General features: G+C 57.6%; 5 protein-coding genes across 11 annotated transcripts; 1 reads left to right on the top strand and 4 right to left on the bottom strand.

Annotated features, from left to right (window-relative positions):
• Positions 1-25: 25 nt before the first annotated feature.
• On the bottom strand, positions 26-4,634 carry SLC25A10 (solute carrier family 25 member 10). Its single transcript, XM_048965320.1, has 11 exons — positions 4,490-4,634; positions 2,958-3,077; positions 2,752-2,866; positions 2,628-2,676; positions 2,303-2,344; positions 2,154-2,197; positions 1,694-1,764; positions 1,523-1,615; positions 1,267-1,344; positions 1,139-1,195; positions 26-881 (listed from the first exon to the last, which is right to left on the bottom strand). The coding sequence occupies exons 1-11, from the start codon at positions 4,577-4,579 to the stop codon at positions 780-782; spliced, it is 861 nt and encodes a 286-aa protein (XP_048821277.1). The 5' UTR covers positions 4,580-4,634; the 3' UTR covers positions 26-779.
• A 294-nt stretch (positions 4,635-4,928) lies between these two features.
• MRPL12 (mitochondrial ribosomal protein L12) lies at positions 4,929-8,297 on the bottom strand. Its single transcript, XM_048965321.1, has 4 exons — positions 8,012-8,297; positions 7,856-7,933; positions 7,653-7,787; positions 4,929-5,302 (listed from the first exon to the last, which is right to left on the bottom strand). Exons 1-4 carry the CDS (start codon positions 8,264-8,266, stop codon positions 5,186-5,188), a joined length of 585 nt encoding a protein of 194 aa, XP_048821278.1. The 5' UTR covers positions 8,267-8,297; the 3' UTR covers positions 4,929-5,185.
• Positions 8,298-8,462: 165 nt separating this feature from the next.
• HGS (hepatocyte growth factor-regulated tyrosine kinase substrate) lies at positions 8,463-17,829 on the bottom strand. Of its 2 annotated transcripts, none has more exons than XM_048965283.1 (21): positions 17,728-17,829; positions 17,334-17,418; positions 16,884-16,959; positions 16,382-16,474; positions 14,422-14,545; positions 14,194-14,246; positions 13,230-13,298; positions 12,926-13,050; positions 12,605-12,683; positions 12,417-12,515; positions 11,925-12,020; positions 11,522-11,560; positions 11,294-11,437; positions 10,945-11,155; positions 10,579-10,751; positions 10,286-10,426; positions 10,030-10,207; positions 9,817-9,950; positions 9,357-9,473; positions 9,068-9,163; positions 8,463-8,995 (listed from the first exon to the last, which is right to left on the bottom strand). In XM_048965283.1, the coding sequence occupies exons 1-21, from the start codon at positions 17,762-17,764 to the stop codon at positions 8,888-8,890; spliced, it is 2,277 nt and encodes a 758-aa protein (XP_048821240.1). In that variant the 5' UTR covers positions 17,765-17,829; the 3' UTR covers positions 8,463-8,887. The 2 variants fall into 2 exon arrangements, with proteins under 2 accessions (XP_048821240.1, XP_048821239.1); XM_048965282.1 differs by having other exon boundaries at positions 10,945-11,158.
• On the top strand, positions 17,763-18,994 carry ARL16 (ADP ribosylation factor like GTPase 16). 4 transcript variants are annotated; one of them, XM_048965316.1, is made up of 5 exons: positions 17,763-17,955; positions 18,046-18,218; positions 18,297-18,412; positions 18,550-18,786; positions 18,882-18,994. In XM_048965316.1, exons 1-4 carry the CDS (start codon positions 17,763-17,765, stop codon positions 18,719-18,721), a joined length of 654 nt encoding a protein of 217 aa, XP_048821273.1. In that variant the 3' UTR covers positions 18,722-18,786; positions 18,882-18,994. The 4 variants fall into 4 exon arrangements, with proteins under 4 accessions (XP_048821273.1, XP_048821269.1, XP_048821271.1 ...); XM_048965312.1 differs by having other exon boundaries at positions 17,763-18,218; XM_048965314.1 differs by having other exon boundaries at positions 17,763-18,218; positions 18,550-18,776; positions 18,882-18,992.
• A 58-nt stretch (positions 18,995-19,052) lies between these two features.
• On the bottom strand, positions 19,053-21,626 carry LOC125702262 (uncharacterized). 3 transcript variants are annotated; one of them, XM_048965307.1, is made up of 6 exons: positions 21,518-21,626; positions 21,254-21,317; positions 21,013-21,035; positions 20,759-20,891; positions 20,233-20,403; positions 19,053-20,029 (listed from the first exon to the last, which is right to left on the bottom strand). In XM_048965307.1, exons 2-6 carry the CDS (start codon positions 21,266-21,268, stop codon positions 19,322-19,324), a joined length of 1,050 nt encoding a protein of 349 aa, XP_048821264.1. In that variant the 5' UTR covers positions 21,269-21,317; positions 21,518-21,626; the 3' UTR covers positions 19,053-19,321. The 3 variants fall into 3 exon arrangements, with proteins under 3 accessions (XP_048821264.1, XP_048821261.1, XP_048821262.1); XM_048965304.1 differs by lacking the exons at positions 21,254-21,317; positions 21,518-21,626 and having other exon boundaries at positions 21,013-21,137; XM_048965305.1 differs by lacking the exons at positions 21,013-21,035; positions 21,254-21,317; positions 21,518-21,626 and having other exon boundaries at positions 20,759-20,941.
• Between the last annotated feature and the right edge of the window lie 612 nt (positions 21,627-22,238).

Below are 22,238 nucleotides of genomic sequence, written 5' to 3' on the forward strand. Positions count from 1 at the left end.
GGGGGGGGGGGGCTGCAGGGCGGGTGGGGGGGGGAGAGTTGAGCACCTCAGTACGTGGAGAAGCGGGGCAGGACGGACACTGCAGGGCTCGGGGACGGTGATGCAGGCAGCGGCAGGAGCACAGCAAGGCAGCGCGGCCGCCCCACGCCCCCCCCCTCTCCCCCCCAAAGGTCCCTTCTTTATCATTGGTATAAGGCACAATCCCTGAAGAGCCCAGCGACCGGCGGGCGCTGGGGAGTTTTGGCTGAGCGGGAGACGGGGGGGGGGAACGGGGACGGACCCGTTTTGGCTGCACGGGGACAGCGGAGGAGTAGAGGACAGAGGCACTCAGCGGGGAATGCTTACGTGCGCCAAACCCGCCTCCACCCTTGCTCCACGTCCATCCTTGCTGCCGCAGGAGAGGTGGGAGCCGGGAGCCGCCTGCACGCAGCGCTGCTCTGCACAGCTCCCGGCTGAAGCCCGGGCACAACAAAAGAAACCCCGCCAGCCCCTCCCGCTGCGAGCTGAGCCCAGGCAAAGGCATGAGGCTGTGCACCGGGACAGGGCTGCGGCCACTCCGGTGGGGGAGAGGGAAAAACCACGGCAGATGAAGGTGCAGTGCAGAGGGGACGAGACCCAGGGACGTCCCAGAGGTAACGGAGGTGCTGAGAATGGAGGAGGGTGTGAGATGGGGGCTGGGACCGGCCGGCCCCGGGTGCAGGGATGTGGGGAGGGGACAGCCCCGGCCCAGGGCGGTGGGGGGTTCTGTGGTCCCAGGGAGCAGGGTCCGGCCCTCCTGCTCAGGTGACCACTTTGATCCCAAAGTATTTTCGCAGCTGTTCCAGGAAGACAAAGGTAAGGACGGTGTGAGGAATGAGGCGAATGGCAGCGGGAACGAAGCCCTGCAATGGGACAGTGAGAAGGGAGTCAGTGCATGCTTCCACTTGGACCAAGAGTGCCTGCAGCCCGGCCATGGGGAGCAGCGTGCTGGAAGGTGGGGAATGTAATGGGGAAACACCAGACTGGCTGCATCTGGAAGGAACCTCGTCCTCCAGGGCCTGGCACAGGACCACGGCTGCACAGCCCTGAGAGCTCCATCCCAACTCTGCTATGGACACTGACCCCCATTCCTGCCCGACCTCCCCTTGTGCTCACACACCTTGTAGAAGGCGAGCGGGCCGAGCTTGGCAGTCTCCATGGCACAGTGCACAACACCCTGGGGCAAGAGGGAGAGAGCTGATGAGGCACTGCAGGAAGGGGCCGGGAGCTGCAGGGGGGGCCACTCACCCGATACTCGCCCTGGGAGTTCATGAGGCGCGTCTTCAGCACATCCAGGGGCTGGCACAGGAATGTGGCACATCCACCCTGCGGGAAGCACCGGGATCATGGCTCTGCCATGCAGGATGATGGCTCCGGGCTATGACCCAGAGCAGGGAGCGGCACAGGAGCCTCTGTGCTCCATCTGAGCCCTGCAACACCACCCTGAGCCCTGAGCCCAGCTGCAGACAGCCCCATCCCCAGCGCTGTCCCCCGCCCTGCTCACAGCGATGAAACTGGCCAGGAAGTGTGTGAAGATGTTGTCCGACAGCAGCCCGGTGGTGAGGACAAGCTGCTTGGCTTGGTCATAACAGGAAAGCTGCAGGGATAAGCTGTTAGTGCACATCCCTCCCTGCTGTGCCATGCACTGCCCCAGCCCCTGGCCCCTCCATCCTACCTGCCCCACAGTGACCAGGGCCCCTCGGCTGGATGCCATCGTTGCTCCCGAGAACAGCTTCTTCAAGCCCTCTGCGGACAGGGGACGAGCACAGCCCTGGGGCACTGCTCATACTCCTTCCCCCCAGGAGCCTTCTTCCCCACCCCTCTCCAGCATCTCATGTCAAGCACTGTATGTCACAGCAGTGCCTACGCCAGGCCCACAGGAATGGATTCCCTTCAGGTCAGCTCCATCCCCTCCCACTGCCGTTCATTCCCCCAGCCTGCTTCAGCTCGTTTTTCCCACCAGCTCCCAGACACTCATCAGACACTGCCTCTCACTGCAGTGTGGGTGTGCTGCCATGCCCTGTGCCATAGCCAGGTGCTGCAGTGATGCCCTCAGCCCTGCAGGCCCATGGCTGCCCCGTCCCCTCCCCTCTCCACTCCGCTGCTGTCTCCCTCCTCTGCCAACACAGCCTCACCTTCCCGCAGGACGCGGTACATGCCATCCAGGGCATGGGAATAGCTGCAAGGAGCAAGAGGGGGAGAAATCAGGGGCTGAGATTCCCCCACGTGCTGCACCCCACAGCACTGTCTTCCCCCAGCCCTGAGGCACCCACTCCCCACTCACTTCCGCCGCAGGTGGGCTGGCTGCTTGACATCATTCTGCATCCTGCAAGGCAGAGCAGAGGGGTGTCACGTCCTTCATGGGTGGCTGTGGTGGGGGAGATCCCTGCCCCCCTCCAGCACTGAGCTGGGCTCTGCTCAGGGCTGCAGCTCCTTCCCAAAGGACAAGAACCAGCCCTCCAGGGCCCTGCCTGGGGCCATCCCACTGAACAGCTCTTGTCCTTCCAGATCTGGAGATCCCCACCAGGACCCGCTGTGATTGCAGGGGGGCAGGGCAGGAGAAGCATAAGGAAGAGTGGGAACAGCACCGCAGCACAGGCAGAACTGACCTGACGTTCACCATGTCCGCTGGGGTCCCCACAAAGCCGCCAGTGAAGCCTGCAGCCAAAGCACAGCTGTGCTCAGGTTACCTCCAGCCTCAGGGAATCAGAGGGATCCCACCACCCTGCTCACCTCCCACCGCTCCCAGCAGCACTTTCTGATAGAAGGGGGGAGGCCCCTGGCTGCCACGGCCCAAGTGGTCTCTCGCAGTCTCATAGATGGCGAAGCGGGTCAGAGAGTACGTCATCTGGGGGAGAGGGAGGGCGTCCTGCTGGGCCAGGCTGCCTGCCCCTGCAGTGTGGGCACCCACTTGGCAGCACCCACCTGGCAGCACCCACCTGGCGGCACAGCGATGCGCTCAGCCCGTTGTACAGCGCCAGGACGCCGTCGGTGCGAACCACGCGCAGCGCCATCCCCATCATCCGCATCTTCACCTCCTGCTGTGTCTGCAGGTGGACCTGGGGCAAAACCTGGAGGTGTCAGGGCACTGCCCCACAGTGGGCAGCTCCTGGAGCTCCTCAGCACACTGTGAGCAGCCACAGCTCCGGGCTGCTCGCATCTGAGGAGCGCTTGGAACCTTTCCTGGCCCGGCCCAGGAGCACATGGATGGAGGTGCAGGAGGTGGAGCGCTGAGCAATGCCCCTCCCATGTGGCTGCCAACTCGAGTGGGTGCAGGAGCACGGCACAAGGCAATGCCACGGTGTGCAGTCGACCATGGAAAGCCCTGGAGTGCATCAACGGTGGGATGACCCAGAAACATGTGAGCAAGTGAGCAGCCGGCACAGCTCTGGTCGGAAGGAACCAGGCAGCACTGCTGCTTTCATGACCTCCTGCCGCCCTGCGTGCACGTGGCACCAGGCCTCCAGGAACTGCAGGAGGAGCACAGGCAGAGAGCACTGCAGCACTGCTCCTGTGCACTGCAGCCCCACTGGAGCAACTCAGCAGTTCCAGAACCAGCACCAGGAGCGAGCAGGACTGGCTCTGGGCTGCTGCAGAGGGGCCTTCATGTAGGAGCTGTGTCATCCTCTGCCAGAGTGTGTCCTGAGCACAGCGCAGCTCTGTGCGCGGGTCAGAGCCCAGGGGACATCACAGCGTGGGATGCACAGCGGGATGGTGGGAGAGTACAATCCAGCTCCGGCTGTGCAGGAAGGGCTTGGCCTTGGGAGCCGGAGCTCACTGCGTGGCACAGCAGCCGGGGCCGCGCAGGGCAGCCGGGGGCCGTGCACCTGCAGCCGGGCCGGGTGGGCTCCCCGGGGTCCAAGGTCCACCGGCACAGAGGAGCGCCCTTGGCCCCATGCCCGGCTCGGGGCCTCTCCGCCGTAGCTGCGGTCCAAAGGCAAGCTCCGCGATCGGCTTCGGCCCGGGGCGCTCGCGGCTCGCTCACACAACGCGGGGCAAAGGCCGACCCTCCCCCCCACTCCGCCGGTTCGGCAGTGGCGAACGGAGGGCGCCCGGCCGGCTCCCGGCTCGCCGTCCTTCCCGGGAGCCCCGCGCGGACGGAGCCCCGAGTCCCACGCGGGTGCGCGGCGCCGGGCAGCCCCGCCGGGCTCGCCGCCACCTGGCCGCCGCCGCGGGCCGGGTCAGGGCTGGCAGCCGCCGCCGCGCGCGGCCCCTTTGAGCGGCTGCGAGGATGCCAGGCGTCCAGCGCCCGGCTGACATCTTGGCCGGGGACGCGCAGCCCAGTGGGCCTGCGGCCAGCACCGAGGGCACCGCAGCCGCTCCCCGGGCGCGGCCCGACCGGGACGGCCCCTCTGCCCTCCCGCGGCCCCCGGATCGCGGCTCCTCGCGGCGCTCGCCCCCGTCCGCCGCGCCCCCGAACCCCGCGGCCGCCCCCGGTCGCCGCTCCGCCTCTCCGGCTCCGCGCCCGCACCTTGAGCAGGTCGAGCGGGTGGGTGCAGCACGCGGCGCCGCACGACGCGATCCCGCCGAAGTACCACCGCGACACGCGCTGCTCCGCCATCGGCGCCGTTCTGCGCCGCCGACCCGCGCCGCCCCGCCCCGCGCTCCGCCCCGCGCCGATCCACCGGGGGCCGCCGCGCCGGGCTCCCAGCGAGGAGCACCGCCCGGCCCCGCGGCAATGAGTAACCAGAGGGGCGAGAAGGCGGAAGCCATCCACGCGCGGTGCCGGGATGGGGGGCGTGGGCAAAGGGGACGGGAGAGGAGGAAGGAGAGCGAGGAAGAGGAAGCGGCAGCGCTGCGCTGTCACCGTGCACGCAAAGCCGCATCGCTGCGTGGTGCTGGTGATGGAGCAGCGCCTCTGCCCCAGCGCCGTGACCGCGTGAGTGTGTGCAGCTCCCGGGGGAAGCGGGCCGAGCTTTGACAGATGACGATTCTACAGAGTTTTTCCCACTTGGCTTTTATGAATGTAGAGTTCGTTGTGATGCCAGAACTAAACGGCAGCCCCACCAAACCGCACGCTGCTGTCGCACTGAACCATGTGGACAAAGCATTCCCACCACGCGGCGCGAGGGCATCTGGCACCCGGAGGTGCCCAGGGCCTGGCTCTGTCAGTGTGAGCACCACAGGCAGGTGCTGCTCCAAGTCCCTCTGGGTGACACTGGGCCGCCTACTCCAGAACCACAGTCCCTCCTGCTGCCTCCAGCGCTGTTTTGATCTTCTCCGCTTCCTCCTTGGACACGTTAGCCTTGATCTCCTGCGGAAGGGACTCCACCAGCTTCTTTGCCTGTGGGAGGTACAAAGCATGAGATCTGTAAACCAGCTTTCACTAACCAGATTAACAGATTTAAAGCCATGAGCCCGAGCTCTGCGTGAACGGACCAGAGAAAACTCACCTAATGCTCTGAAACCCGAGGCTTCCACTTGGAAAACACCCACTTGCACCTCGCCCCGATGGCACAGGGCAGCACATCCAGACCCCTCCCCATGGGCAGCAGCCCCCAATTCCTGCATGGTGTGTATGTGACGTGTGCTGTGTTCCCCAGCACTCAGCCCTGGAAGGTGCCCAGGACACACACAACCATCTGCTAACGCAGCCACTGACCCGGCCGGGCCATTTCTTCAGCATGAATGTTTTGGTTTACATATTTGTGCCAGCGGGTGGAGAGGCCGCCTGAGTTCTGTACACAGCTGTGCAAGTGAAGTCACAGAGTCTGATGTACTGGGACAAAAGAGTTCCAGCACAGACTGCCTGACAGCAGTTTGGCATATAAAATATATACGAGCCTCTAACGTTGCAGAGTTTAGCAAAATGAAGGCACTTGAAAAGTTTTGTAACTGGTTTAAGATTTCCTGCAGTATCATGCCTTGTTTAACTGCAGTGAGCTCAGGGAATGGGGTGGGAGCCTACAGGCTTGCTGCACCCAAACCACACAGCAGCAACAAACCTGGGAGGTTGCAAAGTGAGGAGCTGCCACCAGCTCACGTGCTGTGGAGAACAAATAAAGTGAGCCTTGGCTGTGTCAGTCAGTGCACGCCGGGCACAGTGATGATGTACCAGAAGAGGCAGAAGATGCTTTGTTGGAAGGGACGCGGTGTTGCTGTGCAGATGAAGCTTTGCCTGCACTCACAAGAGCCCACGGCTGCGTCCGAAGGCACAGCCTGCTCTATTTTGCTGCAGTGAGGACATGCAGCACAAATGAGGTTTTTCATCTTTGCTCCCTAACACTGAACTTCTGTTCTAAAGCAGCCTCAGCCCCAGGCAGCAGCTGTTCACATCTCCGGATGGAAGAACAGCACAGCTCTGGCTGCACACACATCAACAGCCCCTGGGCAGGGTACTGCTTGTTTCCAGCAGTACTTTCTTCCAAACCACTAAGAAAATTTCATTTAAATCCACCTTAAATCTTGTTTAAAAGCTCATCCAGATGAGGCATATAAACAGGAGAGGATACGACTTTTACAAGGGTGAACAGTGATAAGACAAGGGGGGGATGGTTTTAAACTGAGACAGGGGAGGTTTAGGTTAGATATGAGGAAGTTTTTCACCCAGAGGGTGGTGGTGCACTGGAACAGGTTGCCCAAGGAGGCTGTGGATGCCCCACATCATCCAAGGCCAGGCTGGATGTGGCTCTGGGCAGCCTGGTCTGCTGGTTGGCAACCCTGCACATAACAGGGGGTTGGAACCAGATGAGCATTGTGCTCCTTTTCAATTCAGGCCGTTCTAGGATTCTATGACAACTCCTCACTTACAATAATGTTTTTCCAACTAACATGAAACACAACCCCTACAGGCAAAACCAGCCTTCAGCTGTAACTTGTTTTAAAATGAAAGTAACTTGTGGCTACATCACAAGTGTAACCAGCTTGTTCTACAGGTTCCACGTGCCACGCTGACTTAGCGTTGGTTCTCCACACCATTTTCAGTTGTCCACCGATCATAGCTGTTTGAGGGTTCTGGCATCTTAATCATTGCTGGGACATAACATTCAGGCTGACCCAGCTGGCAGACAGTTATTTCCCAGTGGGCCAATGGAACTGACATCACTGAGAGCAGAACGTCTGTGTTATTATTTGTTTTACAATACGTTGTTACGAATGGTTTGGAGGAGGCTCTGCAAATCCATCTCAGAATATCTGGGTGACATATTAAAGCAGATTTCACTAAGCACTGCTTAGCATTGCTTCCTCGCACTTAGGTAAATAGAAAGTGCTGTTATTATCCTCAAGACATGAAAGCATCACAGTACAGAATGGAAGCGCGTTGGATGACAAGCTGTGTTAAGCTTGACCAAATCCAGCTGCACTGAGGAGCCCTGGCTGCTCCCAAGTTCTTCAGAAAGCCTCATAGCATCTCTTGCATTGGGAGAAAAGGAGACTGGCACAGAGGGCTGTGAGCTATTTGCTCTGAGCCTCCCCCTTCCCCCTTCTGCTATGGACTCAGTCAGCACCAGAGCTGGGAGGGATGGGGCTCCTCTGAGGGATGCCTGTTGGGCATAGCAAGTCCCGTTCTGCATCCTGGTCTCATCTCTGCTCGGAGAGGCACATGGCCCTGGGCACACTGAGCCCCACCGAGGGGGAACTCGAGCAGCTCTCAGAGCAGAGACCGCTTTGGGCCGGGGCAGCCCCGTCCTCACCTGCACGAGGTTTATGCCGGGCACGAAGTTCTTCACCTCCTTGATGAGCTTCACCTTGTCGGTGGCCTTCAGCTCCGTCAGCCGCACGGAGAAGTGCGTCTTCTCCTTCTTCATGGGGACGGCCTCCTCCTCCTCCTGCAAACAGCCGCGGTGAGGTGAAGGCGAAGCTGAGAGCTCCCATCCCCCCCATCCCCGCGCCGTACCTGCGGGGCCGCTTGTGCGGGCAGGTGGGCGGCGGCGCCCGCGGGCATCACCCCCACATCCGGGATCTTCAGCGTCTCCTGTGGGAAGAGCGGCGGCGTCAGCGGGCGGCGGGGGCCGAGCGGAGCGGGACGGGGCCGGGCAGCCCGAGGACCCACCTTGAGGAGCGCGTTGAGGTCGGCGACTTCCAGCAGCGTCAGCCCCGCGATGTCCCGCACCAGCTGCCGCACCTTGGGCGAGTACTCCTTAGCGGCCGTGTCCAGCGGCGCCCCGGCCAGCGCCTCCCCGGCCAGCGCTTCCGAGCGCCTCCGAGCACGGCTCGTGCCCAGCGGCCGCGCCGCACCCCAGCGCCAGGAGAGCGGCGGGCGGCGGGCCAGGCGCGGCGGCAGCGCCAGGCGGGCGGCGGGCAGCATGGCGGCCGCAGAGGACACGGCGCCGCTCTGCCCCGCGCTCGACGATCCCGACGGCCCCCGCGGCGCGCGCCCGCCGCTCTAGGCCGCGGAGTCTCGCCTCGGTGGTGGAGCGAGGGAGGCGCTCTAGCCGTCGGGTCCGCCGACACTCGCTGGTTCCGGTAGGTGTCGCCCGGCACGGCCCAGCACGGCACAGCACGCCGGTTCGTTCCGCACACTTTATTGACACCGCTGTGGCTCGGGCTCCTCCGGCGCGAACCGAGCGCGGGAAGCGGGGGGCAGGGAAGGAAGGGTGAGGGGAGCAGACCAGGGCGGGCACGGACGTGCTCGTGGTTCCCTCCTGCCCCCGGCCGGGCCCTGCAGGCCGAGCTGCAGCGCGGGGACGGGCAAAGAGGGGGCAGCTGGGAGGGGAGAGGAAGCAGCACGGGGAGCCGGGGCGAAGGGGCTGCGCTCCTGCGAGCGTGGATCCAGCACCAGTGCTGGAACCCGGTGGTCCCTTGGCCCCTCGGTCAGGGACAGACGCAGGGAGGAGCTGAGGGGCAGACAGGACGAGGTGAGGAACAGAAGTGATTCTGAATGAAGAGTAGTGTTACATTGAATTCTCCGCACTCCCCTGTGCAGTGTTCAGTCAAACGAGATGAGCTGGGCCTCTCCGCTGCCCTGTGCCTGCTGCACGGGTGCTGGCGTGGGCTGGGGCTGCTGCTGCTGGGGGGGCCCTCCGGCTGGGGCCATCTGCAGAGACGAGGCAGCGCCATTAGGCAGTGGCCGTGCCTAAATCCCCCCCACCCTGCAGGCAGCACTCACCTGCTGGTACAGGGGCTGCTGCCCAGGCAGGTAGGACTGCTGCGCGGGCAGGCTGCTCAGTGCTGCTTCTTGGCCCGGCAGCGCCGACATGAGGCCCTAGCGGAGCAAGGGAAAGGGGGTTAGACTGACTTCTAGACTCGACAGCACAGCGTCATGGAGGAGAAAGCAAGCCCTCTGCATGGGCAAGCCTGCTGTCTCCTCACCTCCTCTCCCTTCCTGGCCCCAACAGCATAGGTTCAGGAAAGCTCCAGTGGCTGGAGCCTCCCTCCCCCAGCACCCAGGTGCTCACCTGCATGCCATAGGGCTGGTACCCCATGGAGACCGACTGGCTTCCCATGTAGCTCACAGCCCCTGCCTGAGGAGCCTGCGAGATGGCAGGGATGCTCTGTGACTGTGATGCTGCATTCTGTGGAGGAGATGCTGCCAGTGAGAGGTAGTGCAAGCAGCTGGATCTCACATCAAACCTATACTGCAAGAGCTCTAGAACCAGCAGGGCTCTCCTCTGGAAGCAGGTAGGGCATGACTTTCCTCTGCACAGTAGAGAGCCTAGGGCTGGGTCTAATCCCTGCCCACACCCACAAGGAAAGCAGCACTGCAGGTCTAGATCTGAGACCAACCAGCTCCTCCTCCCGCTGGTTAAAGGTTCAAGAACCACAGCTGGGATTGGAGTACAGACACCAGCTCCACAAAACACTCCAGCCCTGCCCCACCTGGCCACCAGCTACTCTGCAGCAGCTGCCCTCACTTGCCTGGTAGCCCTGTGTTGCAGCTGGCTGATAGGACGAGTACGCTGGGGTTGTAGTGGGCACTGCCTGCCCCTGCTGAGCCGCCTGCCCGCTGCCTGCCCCTGGCTGGTACATGTAGGCATTCACCACGTTGGGATCTGAAGCGAAGAGGGCAGAGATAGAAGCAACTGCCTTTTGTTCAGCCTCTGCCCGCACCAGATCAGCACGGTAACATACCTGTCCCAGTGACAGGCATTGCTGTATACGGTCCTGTGCCCCCCTGTGCTGCCTGGTTCATGTATACACTGTGCATGGGAGAGCCCTCCACAGAGCCAGCGGGGCTGAAGGTGCCGGGGAAGCTACTGGGCCCAGAGGGCTGGTAGATCACTCCACTGGCTGCTGGCATGGCCTGAAGCTATTGAAGGAAGGAAAGCAAGCTTTAGGCCATGGCCCCCAGGACCCAGCAGAAGGGTCTCTTGCCCAGCAGTCAGACCTGGGCATAAGGCAGTGAGAAAGCTGGCATCTGGGCTCTCATCTGGATGGTCTGCTTCTGCTGTTCCAGGCGCATCTGCCTCTCCTTCTCTTGCTCCTGCAGTCGCTGGATGGCCAACTGACGCTGCATCTCCAGGTACTCCTGTGGGAACAATGCTGGTGCTGTGACGGCCGCAAGCTAGGACACAGCAGCACTTCCTCTTGTCAGGACAGCTGTCCTTGCCAACTCTGGCTGGCCTACAGTGCATACAGGTGTGCAGGTAGACCCATGCTGGAAATGCTGCTCTGCCTCACCTGCTTTTTCTGTCTCATTATCTCCAGCTTCTGGGCCAGCTGGATCTGGCGCTGGCGCTCCGCTTCCTCTGCTGCACGCCGCACCTTCTCCCGATGCTCCTCCCTCAGTGCATTCAGAGCCCCACGCGCATCCCGGATCTGGGCCAGTTTGTCCTGCAGGCTTTCATAGTACACTGGGGAAGGAAAGAGAGCCTCAGGGATCCTCTCAGTGCAGAACACTCAGACCATCCCTGTACATCCCTGCCCTGGCTTCTCTCCAGACAAGCTGTGTCACGGGAACGCCAAATGCTGACTCTGGGGGATGCCCTGGCAGCCACCTGCTCCTCCCCAGGACGCCCAGCCCAGGGTAGGACAGCTCTCACATACTTCTGCGCTCATCCAGCTGGTTGAGCAGCTCCAGCAGCTGGGGGTGCATGTTGTTAATGGACTGGAAGAGGGACAATACGGCAGAGTCGTTGGTGATGCTGCGGCCTCGCATGTGGTTACTCTTCATGCGGTTGACAAACGTGGTGACCGCATTTTGCAGAGCCTTCAGAAACTGCTCGTGGTTCTCCTCTGACTCACCGTTCTGGTACTGCTGCTGGAAGGACAGGGCAACCAGTCGGCCTCAGCTCACCCATTCCAAGAGCCAGCAGTAACTCTGTGGAGCTGGGCTGCATGGGTGAATCAGGCACTTCTCATACTTGACGAGCTGCTGGCTCAGGCCCCCTTTTACCTCAACAACACTGAGCGGGGCAGGGTGGGCTTCCCCAGGCTGAGCAACTGGCTCTGTGAGAGACAGAGGTGCTGATGGGGTGGGGCTCTTGCGAACTTCCTCTTGTTTCTTCTCCCAGTAGTTGCGGTTCAGGTACCGAGCCAGCTGCCAGGAAGAGAGGGAAGATGAGCATCACAGCACTGCTGGGAGCAGCCCTGCACCGTGGACTCATCAGTCCTGCATCCTTACCTCAGGGTCAATGTCTTCAGCCAGGGGAGCAGAAGAATTCTGGAAAGAAGTGAACAGGGAATCCAGTTTAGAGAAATCAGAAAACTGCAGCTTGCACCAGCTGTCCTGCCCTGACCTGGCCATGCACAACAACCAGTGTTGAGCAACAGAATGAGAGGGGTACAGCTATCTCCTTCAGCCAGATATAGACTACATCTACTGTAAGCCTGAACCACATGCCAGCGGCATCTAAATGCTATCTGATTTTCCAGCCAAAAACACCCTAGAATTACGAAAAAACACTGGACTGAAGGGAGCAAAACTGTTCTCTTTGGGATCAAATCTGACCCAAGCAGGGCAGAGCTGGGCTGTGAAATTGGCCTGTGCCCAGCTGCTTCATGCTTAGAGGCTCCTGTGAACGTACCACAGGTGGAGAATAGAGCGTGCCCACTGGAGGAGCTGACGACGTGACCGGTGTGGGCTCAGCCTTCGGGTACATGGAGTAACTTGTCTTCTGCCTCTGCAAAAAGGATAGGGGAAAAAAGAAAAAAAGAAAGAAAATCAGAGACTGTCCGGATTCATCCCGGTCAGCCAGTCAGCAGCACACTGGGCACTGGGGAGGTGAATCCCCTCATGGTGTCCAGGCACAGCCAGCAGACCCAGCGTCATGCTCTACAATTCTCACAGCTTGGCAGGCCCCAGGGCTTGTATCCGGGGTACAGCTTGCTTTCATTTTTCAGTTGTGCCACACAACATATGCCTGGCTCTCTTTTCACCCTGATCTCATTCCACAAGCCCCCATACCTCTCACATACCAGGACATGCCTAGGGATTTATTACTGCACAGCTAGGAGATACCCAGCACATCTGGGCTGCATGGCAAAATACAATCCCAGATGCCAAGCAGGGTACGAACCATCCTCTCCTTCTCCTCAGCCTCCGACTGAGACAAGGCAATGGCTAGCTGGAGCTCTTCTTCTTCTTGCAGAGCTGTCTCATCACGCTTTGGGGGCAGCTGCAAGGAGAAAGATGAGGAAGTGGCCACTAAGGGAACCAACAAGCAGGCCATGATCACTAGGTCACCTAGTGAGGAGAGCCACTGACCTGGGACTGCTGAGAGAGGGGGCTGGTCAGGTACTCAGGGGGCAGTTCAGAGGCAGCAGCAGCTTTACCCTCAGCTTTCCTGTAGCCAGGAAGAGGTGACAGTGCAGAATGAGCTCCTTCCTCAGCACTGGAACCCCAGTTCTGCACAACATTACAGCTGTAAAGCCCACTCTCAGAAGGAACAAAACCCAGATAGCCTGCAAAGCTTGGGAGACCCTTTGCACTGGTCTTTGGAGAGAGGGCTCCATGTCAAGTTTCTCCCCTCACAGTACCAACTGTTGAAAGCAAAAAAAAAACAAACATGCCACAAAGGGTACTGACTTGTTGAGATGCTCATAACAGGGCTCACAGACTCTCACTTCCTTCTCAATCCCGAATTTGGGGATGGTGGAATACTTGGAAGAACATTTGCCACAGAAGATCTGCCCGCAGGCCCTGCAGTGATGCTGGAAAAGATGGGAGACATCAGTGTGGTAGTGAGACACTTCTTCACCGCTGGACAAGTTCGCTCAGACAGGAACATGTTCCCACCCAGATGCAATTCCACACAGGCTCAAGGAGTCTTGCATTTTCTGGAGGGGCTGCAAGAGGCCAGGGAACCCAGAAAGGCAGGAATAGCACCCACCTTTCGTGTCACCACACCAAACTGCACTCGACACCTGTGACACTCCTCAGCATCCACCCAGTCTGGAGCCTGTTGGGTTCGAAGAAACTTGTGTGAAGAAGGGAGCAATGTCTCAGGGATGGTGGCTCCACAGAGCCTTTCAGGGTCTCCTCTGACTAACTAAAGCTGTCATGAATGAGGCAGGAAAAAAAGCATTTACAGCTCTAAGGGATATTGGTCCTTGCAAGTGGTCACCTCTTGTGTTACTAGACTGTGACACTTTCCCAGTCAACAGGATTACAGCAATCACTTCAGCCATGCCCTGCTACCACAGTCAGTCTGCCATGCTGCTGGAAAGCCACTGGGTAGGTCCTTTCTGTGGGGCCTTTCTGTATGATAATTGTTGCATCCTGGCCTGAACCACTGATTGAGCACCTGAGGAAAGGACCTGGTCAGCCCTGGGAGCACAGGTGAAGGCAATTCAGCTGTGAGACCAGAAGGGCTGGATCCTGGCTGCAGCTCTCTTACACCTCATTTAAGGGCTGACTGCCACTGGGGAAGGCTCTCCTCCTGGAGATCCCTCCTTAGTGAAGCTTTTCCCTGTGAACCTAGGATCTTCTGATACAGGTGAGCAATCTTCTTCCTTTGCTTTATAGCACCTCTCTATTATGCCAGTCCTCTTGTCATCACACCTTTGCTGTAATGCCTTTCCCGTTGTATTGATGTGTCTAATTGCTACAGGCACTTAGCAAGATGAGACTAATTGACCAGGACAGGGTCAACTCTCTCCTTCCTCTTAGCCATTTTAGGCCAAACTGCTGGACTCAGAATTGCCCAAATGATAGCTGGGAGCAATATGCACCCAGCAAGGTCTCTAATCTAAGTGAAATAGAAGAAAGCAAGAACTGAAGGTTTAATATCTCTTGGGCTACAACAGCAAGGTCTGCCCTGCAATACCAGCTCCCTCCCCAGCAGGGAAGCTCACCCTTTCTGCAGCAAACATGGCATCGCTTTCCTTGAACTCTGGAAACACGTGACCTGTGGGAGAACAGACAGCGCTCCATTGTGAAGGGCTTCTCCTGCATGTGGAATATCTTCAGTCCAGATTCCACCAATGCCAAGCTGAGACCCAAAGCCCATTCCTTCTGCAAAGCTCCTCCAAAGCAGATCTGCTTGGCAACTGTCCGCCCACCTTTGCCCCCAGCATCCTTACCTTCAACCTTCATTATCTGATAGGTGTCCTGCACCACCTTGTACTTGGGCTCATTGCGGAAGGCGTGAGCCCAGGCCTGGATAAGGTTCAGAATCTTACTGCGGACACTTGTTTCCACTTGCCTCTGCACAGAAAGGGGAAGAAAAAAAAGAAATCTGAAGAAAAAAATCCCTGAAACACAGAAGACGGGTCAAATACTCTTCATAGAAAGAGGAACTTGAAGTACTTGTGCCAGCAGGCTGCAAGCAGAACAGCTTACAGCAAGGACTACATCTCCTTCAGCTTTCTCACTTTCTCACTTCAGCATAAATAGGAGGACATCCTTCAGAATGGCACAAATCAACTTGAAAAGGGGTGTAGTGTCACAGTGCTTTTGGAAAACATCTACAGAGACTCATGCAGGTGTTCCCCAGGGGAAGTGTAAGCACTGGCTGGCTAAGAATCTTGTTTACCCTCTCACAAGAGCTGATCATCCTGCACTCCAAAACCTGAAGTAACAGCTATCAGGCTGGACAGGACAGCACAATCTGATTCTCCCCAGTTCTGATAGGGCACCACAAACACAAAGCAGGAGGCTGTTTGTGCCTAGCAGTCAGCAGCTCCAGCTTAGAGACTCCTGCCCGTTAGTACTCAAAACTAGTTTGGATATGATGCAATAAGGACAGCTGGGAGCCTGCCCTTTGCAGGCAGTTGTATCACAGCTCAAGAACTTGCTCAAGAGGAAACTTGGCAAGCCTATTCCTATCCCAGTCAGCCTCTAAGTACACCCTGTCATCAGCTGACCAAGTCACAGCCTGCTCACATGACCAGTTTCAGCAGAAGTCACCCAGGAAGCAGAAAGGCATTGTCAATTTCCTATTTCAGCTGAGAAATTTTTTGTCAGGTTCCTATTTTCAGCCCACGTAGCAGGACTTAGTAACAGTTCCTGGAGCTCCAAACTTACAGAAGAATTGTCAAGATCCTGCTTTCCACAAATGGCACAGCCCTGAGCCTCATCAGAACAAAGCATTAGGTGTTCACAAGCAGCAACGTTCCCAGTGTAGGATGGAAATGCCTCTGCAAACTGCTGAGGCAGGTTCACAAAATCTCTCAATCCAATCTGATGTGATTTCCTCAGAGCCTGGAGTGGCTGCACTACTACACCTGGCCTTCACATTGTGGCAGCATTCTAAGTTCAACAGGAGATACAGTATGAAGGCTGAATCAGCCCCCAAGAGGAAATGACAGAAGAGAGATGCTCTGCTACGTTGCATAAGATGACAGGACTAGCACAGCTCACTCCACAAATATGTGGGTCATCTACTTGTCTATTTCCAGCAGGAGACAGGGATATAAAGAAGTAACAGCATCACTCTAACAAGCTCTTGTCTGTGCACTGCTGTTTTTGGGACTGGAAACTGAAGAGGTTCTTATCTGCACCTCACTTTTGGAAGTCTCAAGTCCTGGGACATAAGGAGCTCCTGCAGGCATCGTGTTATCACACTGACAAGTGATACAGGTCTATGTCCTGCAAAACTCCTTGGGCCAGTTCCACAGGCCAATGAAAAGGCCAGAGTATAGATGAAACTTCCACCACGCTGCTCACCTTCCTGCATGCCTCACCCTGGTCTATGGGAAAGGAATTCACAACAGCACCTACCATGAAACAGTCTGCGCCTTTACAGCATAATCCCACCCATGGTGTAACCAAACATTATCACAGAATCACAGAATTGTAGGGGTTGGAAGGGACCTCCAGAGATCATAGAGTCCAACCCCCCCGCTCTCATGATATCTTCTCTCCCCAGCAGGCACCACTCAGCTCTCTACACTCATCCCTTTGTATTAAACAGTACAGGTTGCTTTTCTCTGAAAAAGATTTCCTTGCACGCAGAGAATGAAACACACAACATGCATTTTTCCTTTCATTGCCTCTCTTGCAACTTCATTCAAAAACTGAAGTAAAATAACATACGCTTACCTTGAGTATTTCTTTCAGTTCCTCCATAGTTTGTTTGTTGGCTACCTCATCATGAACTGTTTGACCACAGTTTTTAACCACAGACTCCATAACCTGCAAGTGCAAAGGACAGCATTAGCCTGTTGCTTTCTTCCTTCTCTGTGGTTTGCAGTGAAAGAACAAAAAAAGCTGCGTTTCAGTTACAGGTTCTTGCAGCAGGTGCACAAAGGGGGCACTATTTAAGTAACAATTCAAGTTAAGGAAGCATCAATTTGGAGAAATCCACACCGTGAGACTGGAGCATAAGCTATGCTTCAGTTTATACCATTGCTATTTACACCACATGGGCAAGCAGACAGTTTCATAAAGGTAGTCTCTCAAATGCTTGCTCCAAGGCTGAATGAAAAACACAATCATTCTTGAAGCCTCCATGCTAGAGCAGAAGGCAGGCTTGGAAGAGATGGGAAGTTCCCTGGCCTGTGAATTGGGCCCCTAAATCATGAGAGGTTTGGGCTGAAGTTACCTCCAGTGCGTAGAGTGCCACGTGGGGATTCTTGTCATTGACCTTCTTCTTGATAGCGTTGACTGCGTATTTTGCTCTGGACAAGGAAAGAGAGCACATATACCCAGGTAAAGACAAATCTACAAGGTTAATCTATCACCCTCCCAGTGACAGAAGAGTACAGTTAGCTCATGGTGCACTCAATTCCCCACAAGGAAAAGTGGGAAGAGGACTGCATGTATCCAAGCTTGAGCTTCTCTATTGATTTCAGGGCAGATATAACCTGTAGCTACTAAGGTCAGGAAGGGTACTCCAGAACACTGAGGGGTGCTGCCTCTCAACTCTTCTCTGAAATAACACAGTGAGAAGCATCCTGCCGTAGGCTGACAAAGTGAGACCTCCATGTTTCACCTTCCGCACGCAAGCAGATTCGTGCTCACAGCTTAAACCAAAACGCAAAGGGGCACTTACTGCGTGTCTCCCTGGCGGATCATGTCGCAGATCTGCAGGATGGATTCCCAGTCCGTCTCCAGCAGGAGCTGGCTCGTGGCTTTATCTGCAAAGAACCGCGACCCCTCTCAGGCTGCTGCAAGCGGCAGCCGCAGGGCCCGATCGAGGCCCCCGAGGTGCCAGCCGCGATGCCCCACGGCAGCGCTCGGCTGCAGACAAAGCCCCGGTTTCTCCGTGGGGATCCGCAGCCTCGGGCCCCGCCACGCCCCCCCCCCCCCCTCCTCCCCCCCACCGCCGTCGCCGCAGGATCGGCCCAGCCACAGCGCCTGGGCCCGGGCCGCCCCGCTACACGAGGCTGAGCCGCGCGAGGTCGGCCCTGCAGGAGGCGCGTCCCACGGGGAGACTCAGCCCCTACCCAGAAGCCGCTCGAAGGTGCCGCCGCCGCGCCCCATGGTGATCGCCGCCGAGTCGCCCCTCTCCCTGCCCGCGGTCACTTCCGGCTTCGGCTACTTCCGCCTTCCGGCGTGGGGGCTGGCTGCTTCCGGCGGGGCGGAGATGGCGGGCGCTGCGCGGCCCGGGCCCACATGCCTGCTGCTGGGGGCGACGGGCGTCGGGAAGAGCCTGCTGGGGAAGCGGCTGCGCAATATCCGAGCGAGCTGGGGGTCCTGGGGCGCGGGGCCGGGGTGGGGGCGTGCCGCACGCTGCTTCTGGCCCGTCCTTAACGCACCGGCACAGCTGTGCTCCCGGGACGGGGCCAATGAGTTGGGCGAACCCCCGGCCACGCTGCCCACGGTGGGCACGAACCTGACGGACCTGACGCTGCACAAGAGGGTGACGCTGCGGGAGCTGGGCGGCTGCATGGGCCCCATCTGGCCCAGCTACTACGGAGAGTGTAGCGCCGTGCTGGTGAGCGCCCGCCCGGCCGCGCTGCAGGGTGGAACTGCCCCCCTCGGACCCCCCCAAGTGTCTCTTCCCTCTCTGCAGTTCGTGATCGATGCGGCCAACCCGACCCAGGTCTCCGCGTCCTGCGTCCAGCTGCTGTCCCTCCTCTCTGCAGAGCAGCTCGCCACCGTGCCCGTGCTGATCCTCTTCAACAAGATGTAAGGAGGGCATCGGGGCTCTGCGGTTCCTGTGTCGTTTCCAGCAGCCCGAGGGGCCGATGGGCCCTGATAGTGCAGTGCTGCTGTGGGTGGGAGGTTAAAGCAGTGTGGTTAATGTGTGCCCCCTCCTGTCATAGCGACCTGCCCTGCTACATGTCACTGGTGGAGATGAAGTCGCTGTTCCGCATGCAAGACATTGTCTCCTGCGCCACGCAGCCCATCACCATTCTGGAAACCAGTGCACGCGATGGCACCGGCCTGGCTGATGTCCTGCAATGGCTTCAGGCCACCTTCAGGGACCCTAGCTAACCTGGCCCCAGCACCTGTGCAGTGTGACAGGCTGATGGCAGGCAGCAGCTTCTCGGTACTCCATGGTAAAACTGAAATATAAACCCAAGCCATCTTTGTCTGCAAGCAATCCTGCAGCACTTCTCAGGGTGCCTCAGAGCGCGCTGCCCTTCCCCTACAGGCTGTGAGACCCCAGTAGAGGGAGTGCCACCTGCGGGAGGGCCCTGCTGGCTGCTTGCATCCAGAAAATGGAGCTCTGAAACTGGATGGTCCCTGAAGGCGAGACTGTCGGCTCTGGAGCCACGCAAAGGTGAAAGTAGAGGGCTTCACAATGTACAGGTGCTGCTGCAAATCATCAGGTACGTAACCGAAAATCAGACATGTTTATTTACACTGGTGAAAAGCAGAGCCCTGTGTGATGGAGATTAGCAAGAGGCAAATGGATATGCTATCACTGTGCTGCTGGCAGGACATAGAGCCAGGCTGCATCCTCACCCTAGATGAGCAGAACCTGCTGGCATGAGCATGTAGCTGGGTTTGGAGGCATGGAGTATGCAGGAAGACAGGGGCTTGGGGGTGTTGTGCTGATACACAGCACTGCAGATGCCTCTCTGGCACTCACTATGGTTCAAAAAACTGCAGACGATGAGGAAGATTTTTGTTCTGAAGCAGCCTGATAAGCTGATTTCTAAGATTTTGTTGTATGTTGTTTTCAAATTCTTGCTCAATGGCCTGGTAGGTGTTCTGTGGGGGATTGTTTATCACAGAAGTGTCTTTTGAGACGACCTTCTCCTGCAGCCCCGACGTGCCTTGCAGCAGCTTGCTCAGGCTCTCATTCTCAGCGCAGTTTCCGTGCGGCCATGGGATGTTTTCCCTGGTGTCACCCTCATACGGCTGGAAGTTGACGTGATACATCATCTTGCAGTTCACGCAGGGTGGCTTTTCTATGAAGACTCCGTTGCTGTAGCAGAAGGCTCGGCACTGCACTTCATCAGGGAAGACAATGACCAGATTATCCTGCCCGTGGTACACTGCGAACGCCACCGCCTTGTGCCACGTCCTGAGGCACAGGATGCTGATCATGATCTTCTTCTCCATCAGCCCTTTGCAGGAGACAGATGCTCCATAAAAGAGAGGGAAGCCTGCTTTATTCTCAGGTTTTTTGGGTTCTCTGTAAAAGCTGTAAGCGACAACTGCGGCTCTGAAGGTGAGCTCACTGGGCTTCATTTTGAGTTCTCGATCCTGCATTGTTTTTTCCACAGCGCTATTAAATTCATGCAGGAAAGACTCCATTTCCTTTTGGGTGCTGCATCCTGCTACTTCGTTGCCCTGGGAACATACACAGATATCAGTACAGACCCCTTCTTGCCTCTTTCACTTCCCAGCAGTCATCTTGCAGGAAGAGGGGATGAGTGTGGTCTTAAAAGATAAACTTAAAAATAGTTCTGTTTCCCTGATTTTGTTAGCACCAGCTGGTCTGTACAGCTCATGGTGACTTGAAAAGTGAAAAATAGAAGTCCTGCTGTACTCACAAACTGCAGCAGGATGGAGTATGGTGTCATGGTGGGCAGGTGGGTGTTGTACTCTTGGAATGATCGAGGATAATTCTCCTGCAGGTTCTGGAAAGGTTGGAAGAGTAGGAATTCGCTGGGTCTTATCTGCCTCTGATTCAGCCTTCCAAAGAAGAACACTGCGTGCAGCACCTGTTGGCAAGCAGAGACCCAGTGCTGAGCTGTCCCTGGATGCACAGTAGAGCCTCTGCGCTGGCCTCTGCCACGGCTGCTCCCTCCCCGAGAGCTGCTCCCTATTGCCTTGCGTGGTCCCTTTCTGCATCCTGTGCTCCATGCAGTTTCTCCACACCTCGCAGAAGCTCTGCACAAGCAGGGAGCAGTGGAAGCCCACAGATCTGAGCTCCCACTCCATTCCCTGCAGACCCTCACACCCATGATGGAGCCACTGCTGTGGGGGTTATGCCACCAGAGTTCCCCCACCTCGGACGGGATGCACAGCAGTGCAGAGGCTACAGAAGGGCCATCAGGTTGGTGGTGAAGCACTGACCTTTTCCATGTATTGCTTTTTGATGTTTTCAGCTGGCTGCCACTTAGCCAACAATTCCAAGAACTCTTTGATGAAGAGATTCCCACTGATCCGCATCTGGAATTTATTCTTCTCTTCTTTCCGTGCCAAAAGCCTGTGGGAGCAGAAAGGAGCACGTGGTGGCTGTGTTGGGGTTACCCCCATCTGCGGGGCAAGCAGTCACCCCCCCACATGGCCAGGGAAAGGGGCACAGGAGACGTGAGGCTCCATCTTACCTTGAAGAGTTGTGACTGGGACCCTGTGGGAGGGAGAGGAAGCTCAGTGATGCAGTGCTGCATGGACCCTCCAACCCCACTGCACACCTGATGGCACTGCGTGGACTTGGGGTGTCCCGCAGCATCTCTAGATGGCACCACTGCTACCTGCTGGCCAAGATGCTACAGAGTGGCCAGCAGCAGTCCCCAGGTGAGAACATCTCTCTGTATCTCCCAGAGAGAAGGGACAGGCTTCACCCACCTGGTTTTGGCTCATTGAGTATGCAGAGCTCTGTGCTGCAGTTCTTGGGTTCCGGTCTATGGGGCTGTAGGAAAGCAGTGAGGTCAGAGCAGTCAGCAGAGCAGCAAGGTGAGGATCACCAAGGCTGAGTGCCCTCCATGCCACACGCAGCTCAGAGCAGCCAGCTTTGGGGTGGGGTCACTTTGCTGTGCACATCTGTCATTCCCATGCCATCCCACTGCCCTCCTCCCTGACAGAGAATCAGTTAAAAAAAGCAGCACTTACTTGCCAGAGGCAAAGGGTCCTTAGAGTCTGCGCTGCCTTCAGCCACTGGGAGACACGGTGCTGGCTCCAACCTGGTGCCTCTAGACCCGCTGCTGATATGGCGGCTCTAAGAATGCACTTCCCCAAAAGTATGCAATGAGAGAACCATGCAAGGGAGTGGTCGAGCTTTTTGTGCTTTCATTTTTCCATAAATGAAACTCAGAAATCTAAGAGACACGTCATTGTCAGGACAAGCAGGGTGTGACCTCTGCACTCTCTTGGTGCTGGTATGCCAAGCCCTGGGTGCAGGTCTCCATAGAGCTGCTTGGAAGTGGGTGTCAAAGCCAGGACAGCTGACCCTTACTGACCAAAGGATATTCAATGCCATGTGGGACCGTGCTGGAGTAAGGAAGGAGAAAGGCCAACAGAGCAAGAGAGGTGCTCATCCTCTCTCCTCTGCCCTGTGGAGGCCTCATCTGGAGCATGGGGAAATATCCAAACTCACCTAGATGTGCAGCCTGCTGTGGGGGACCTGCTTTAGGGGGATTCGACCTACATAGGTCTGCTTTACCTGGTAACTTGGCTTTATGTCAACTCTATTTCTCATGCTTGTATCCTTCCAATTCTGCCCGTTGCCCTATATGGGGGGAGTGAGCGAGTTGCCATGCCCACCCAGCAAGCAGTGATAGAGGGCTTTAAATGAGGGAGTGCTCACTGCTGGGAGCTGGAGCAAGCTGACCCT

This window comes from Lagopus muta, chromosome 18 (assembly GCF_023343835.1).
Source record: "Lagopus muta isolate bLagMut1 chromosome 18, bLagMut1 primary, whole genome shotgun sequence".
NCBI lineage: Eukaryota > Metazoa > Chordata > Aves > Galliformes > Phasianidae > Lagopus > Lagopus muta.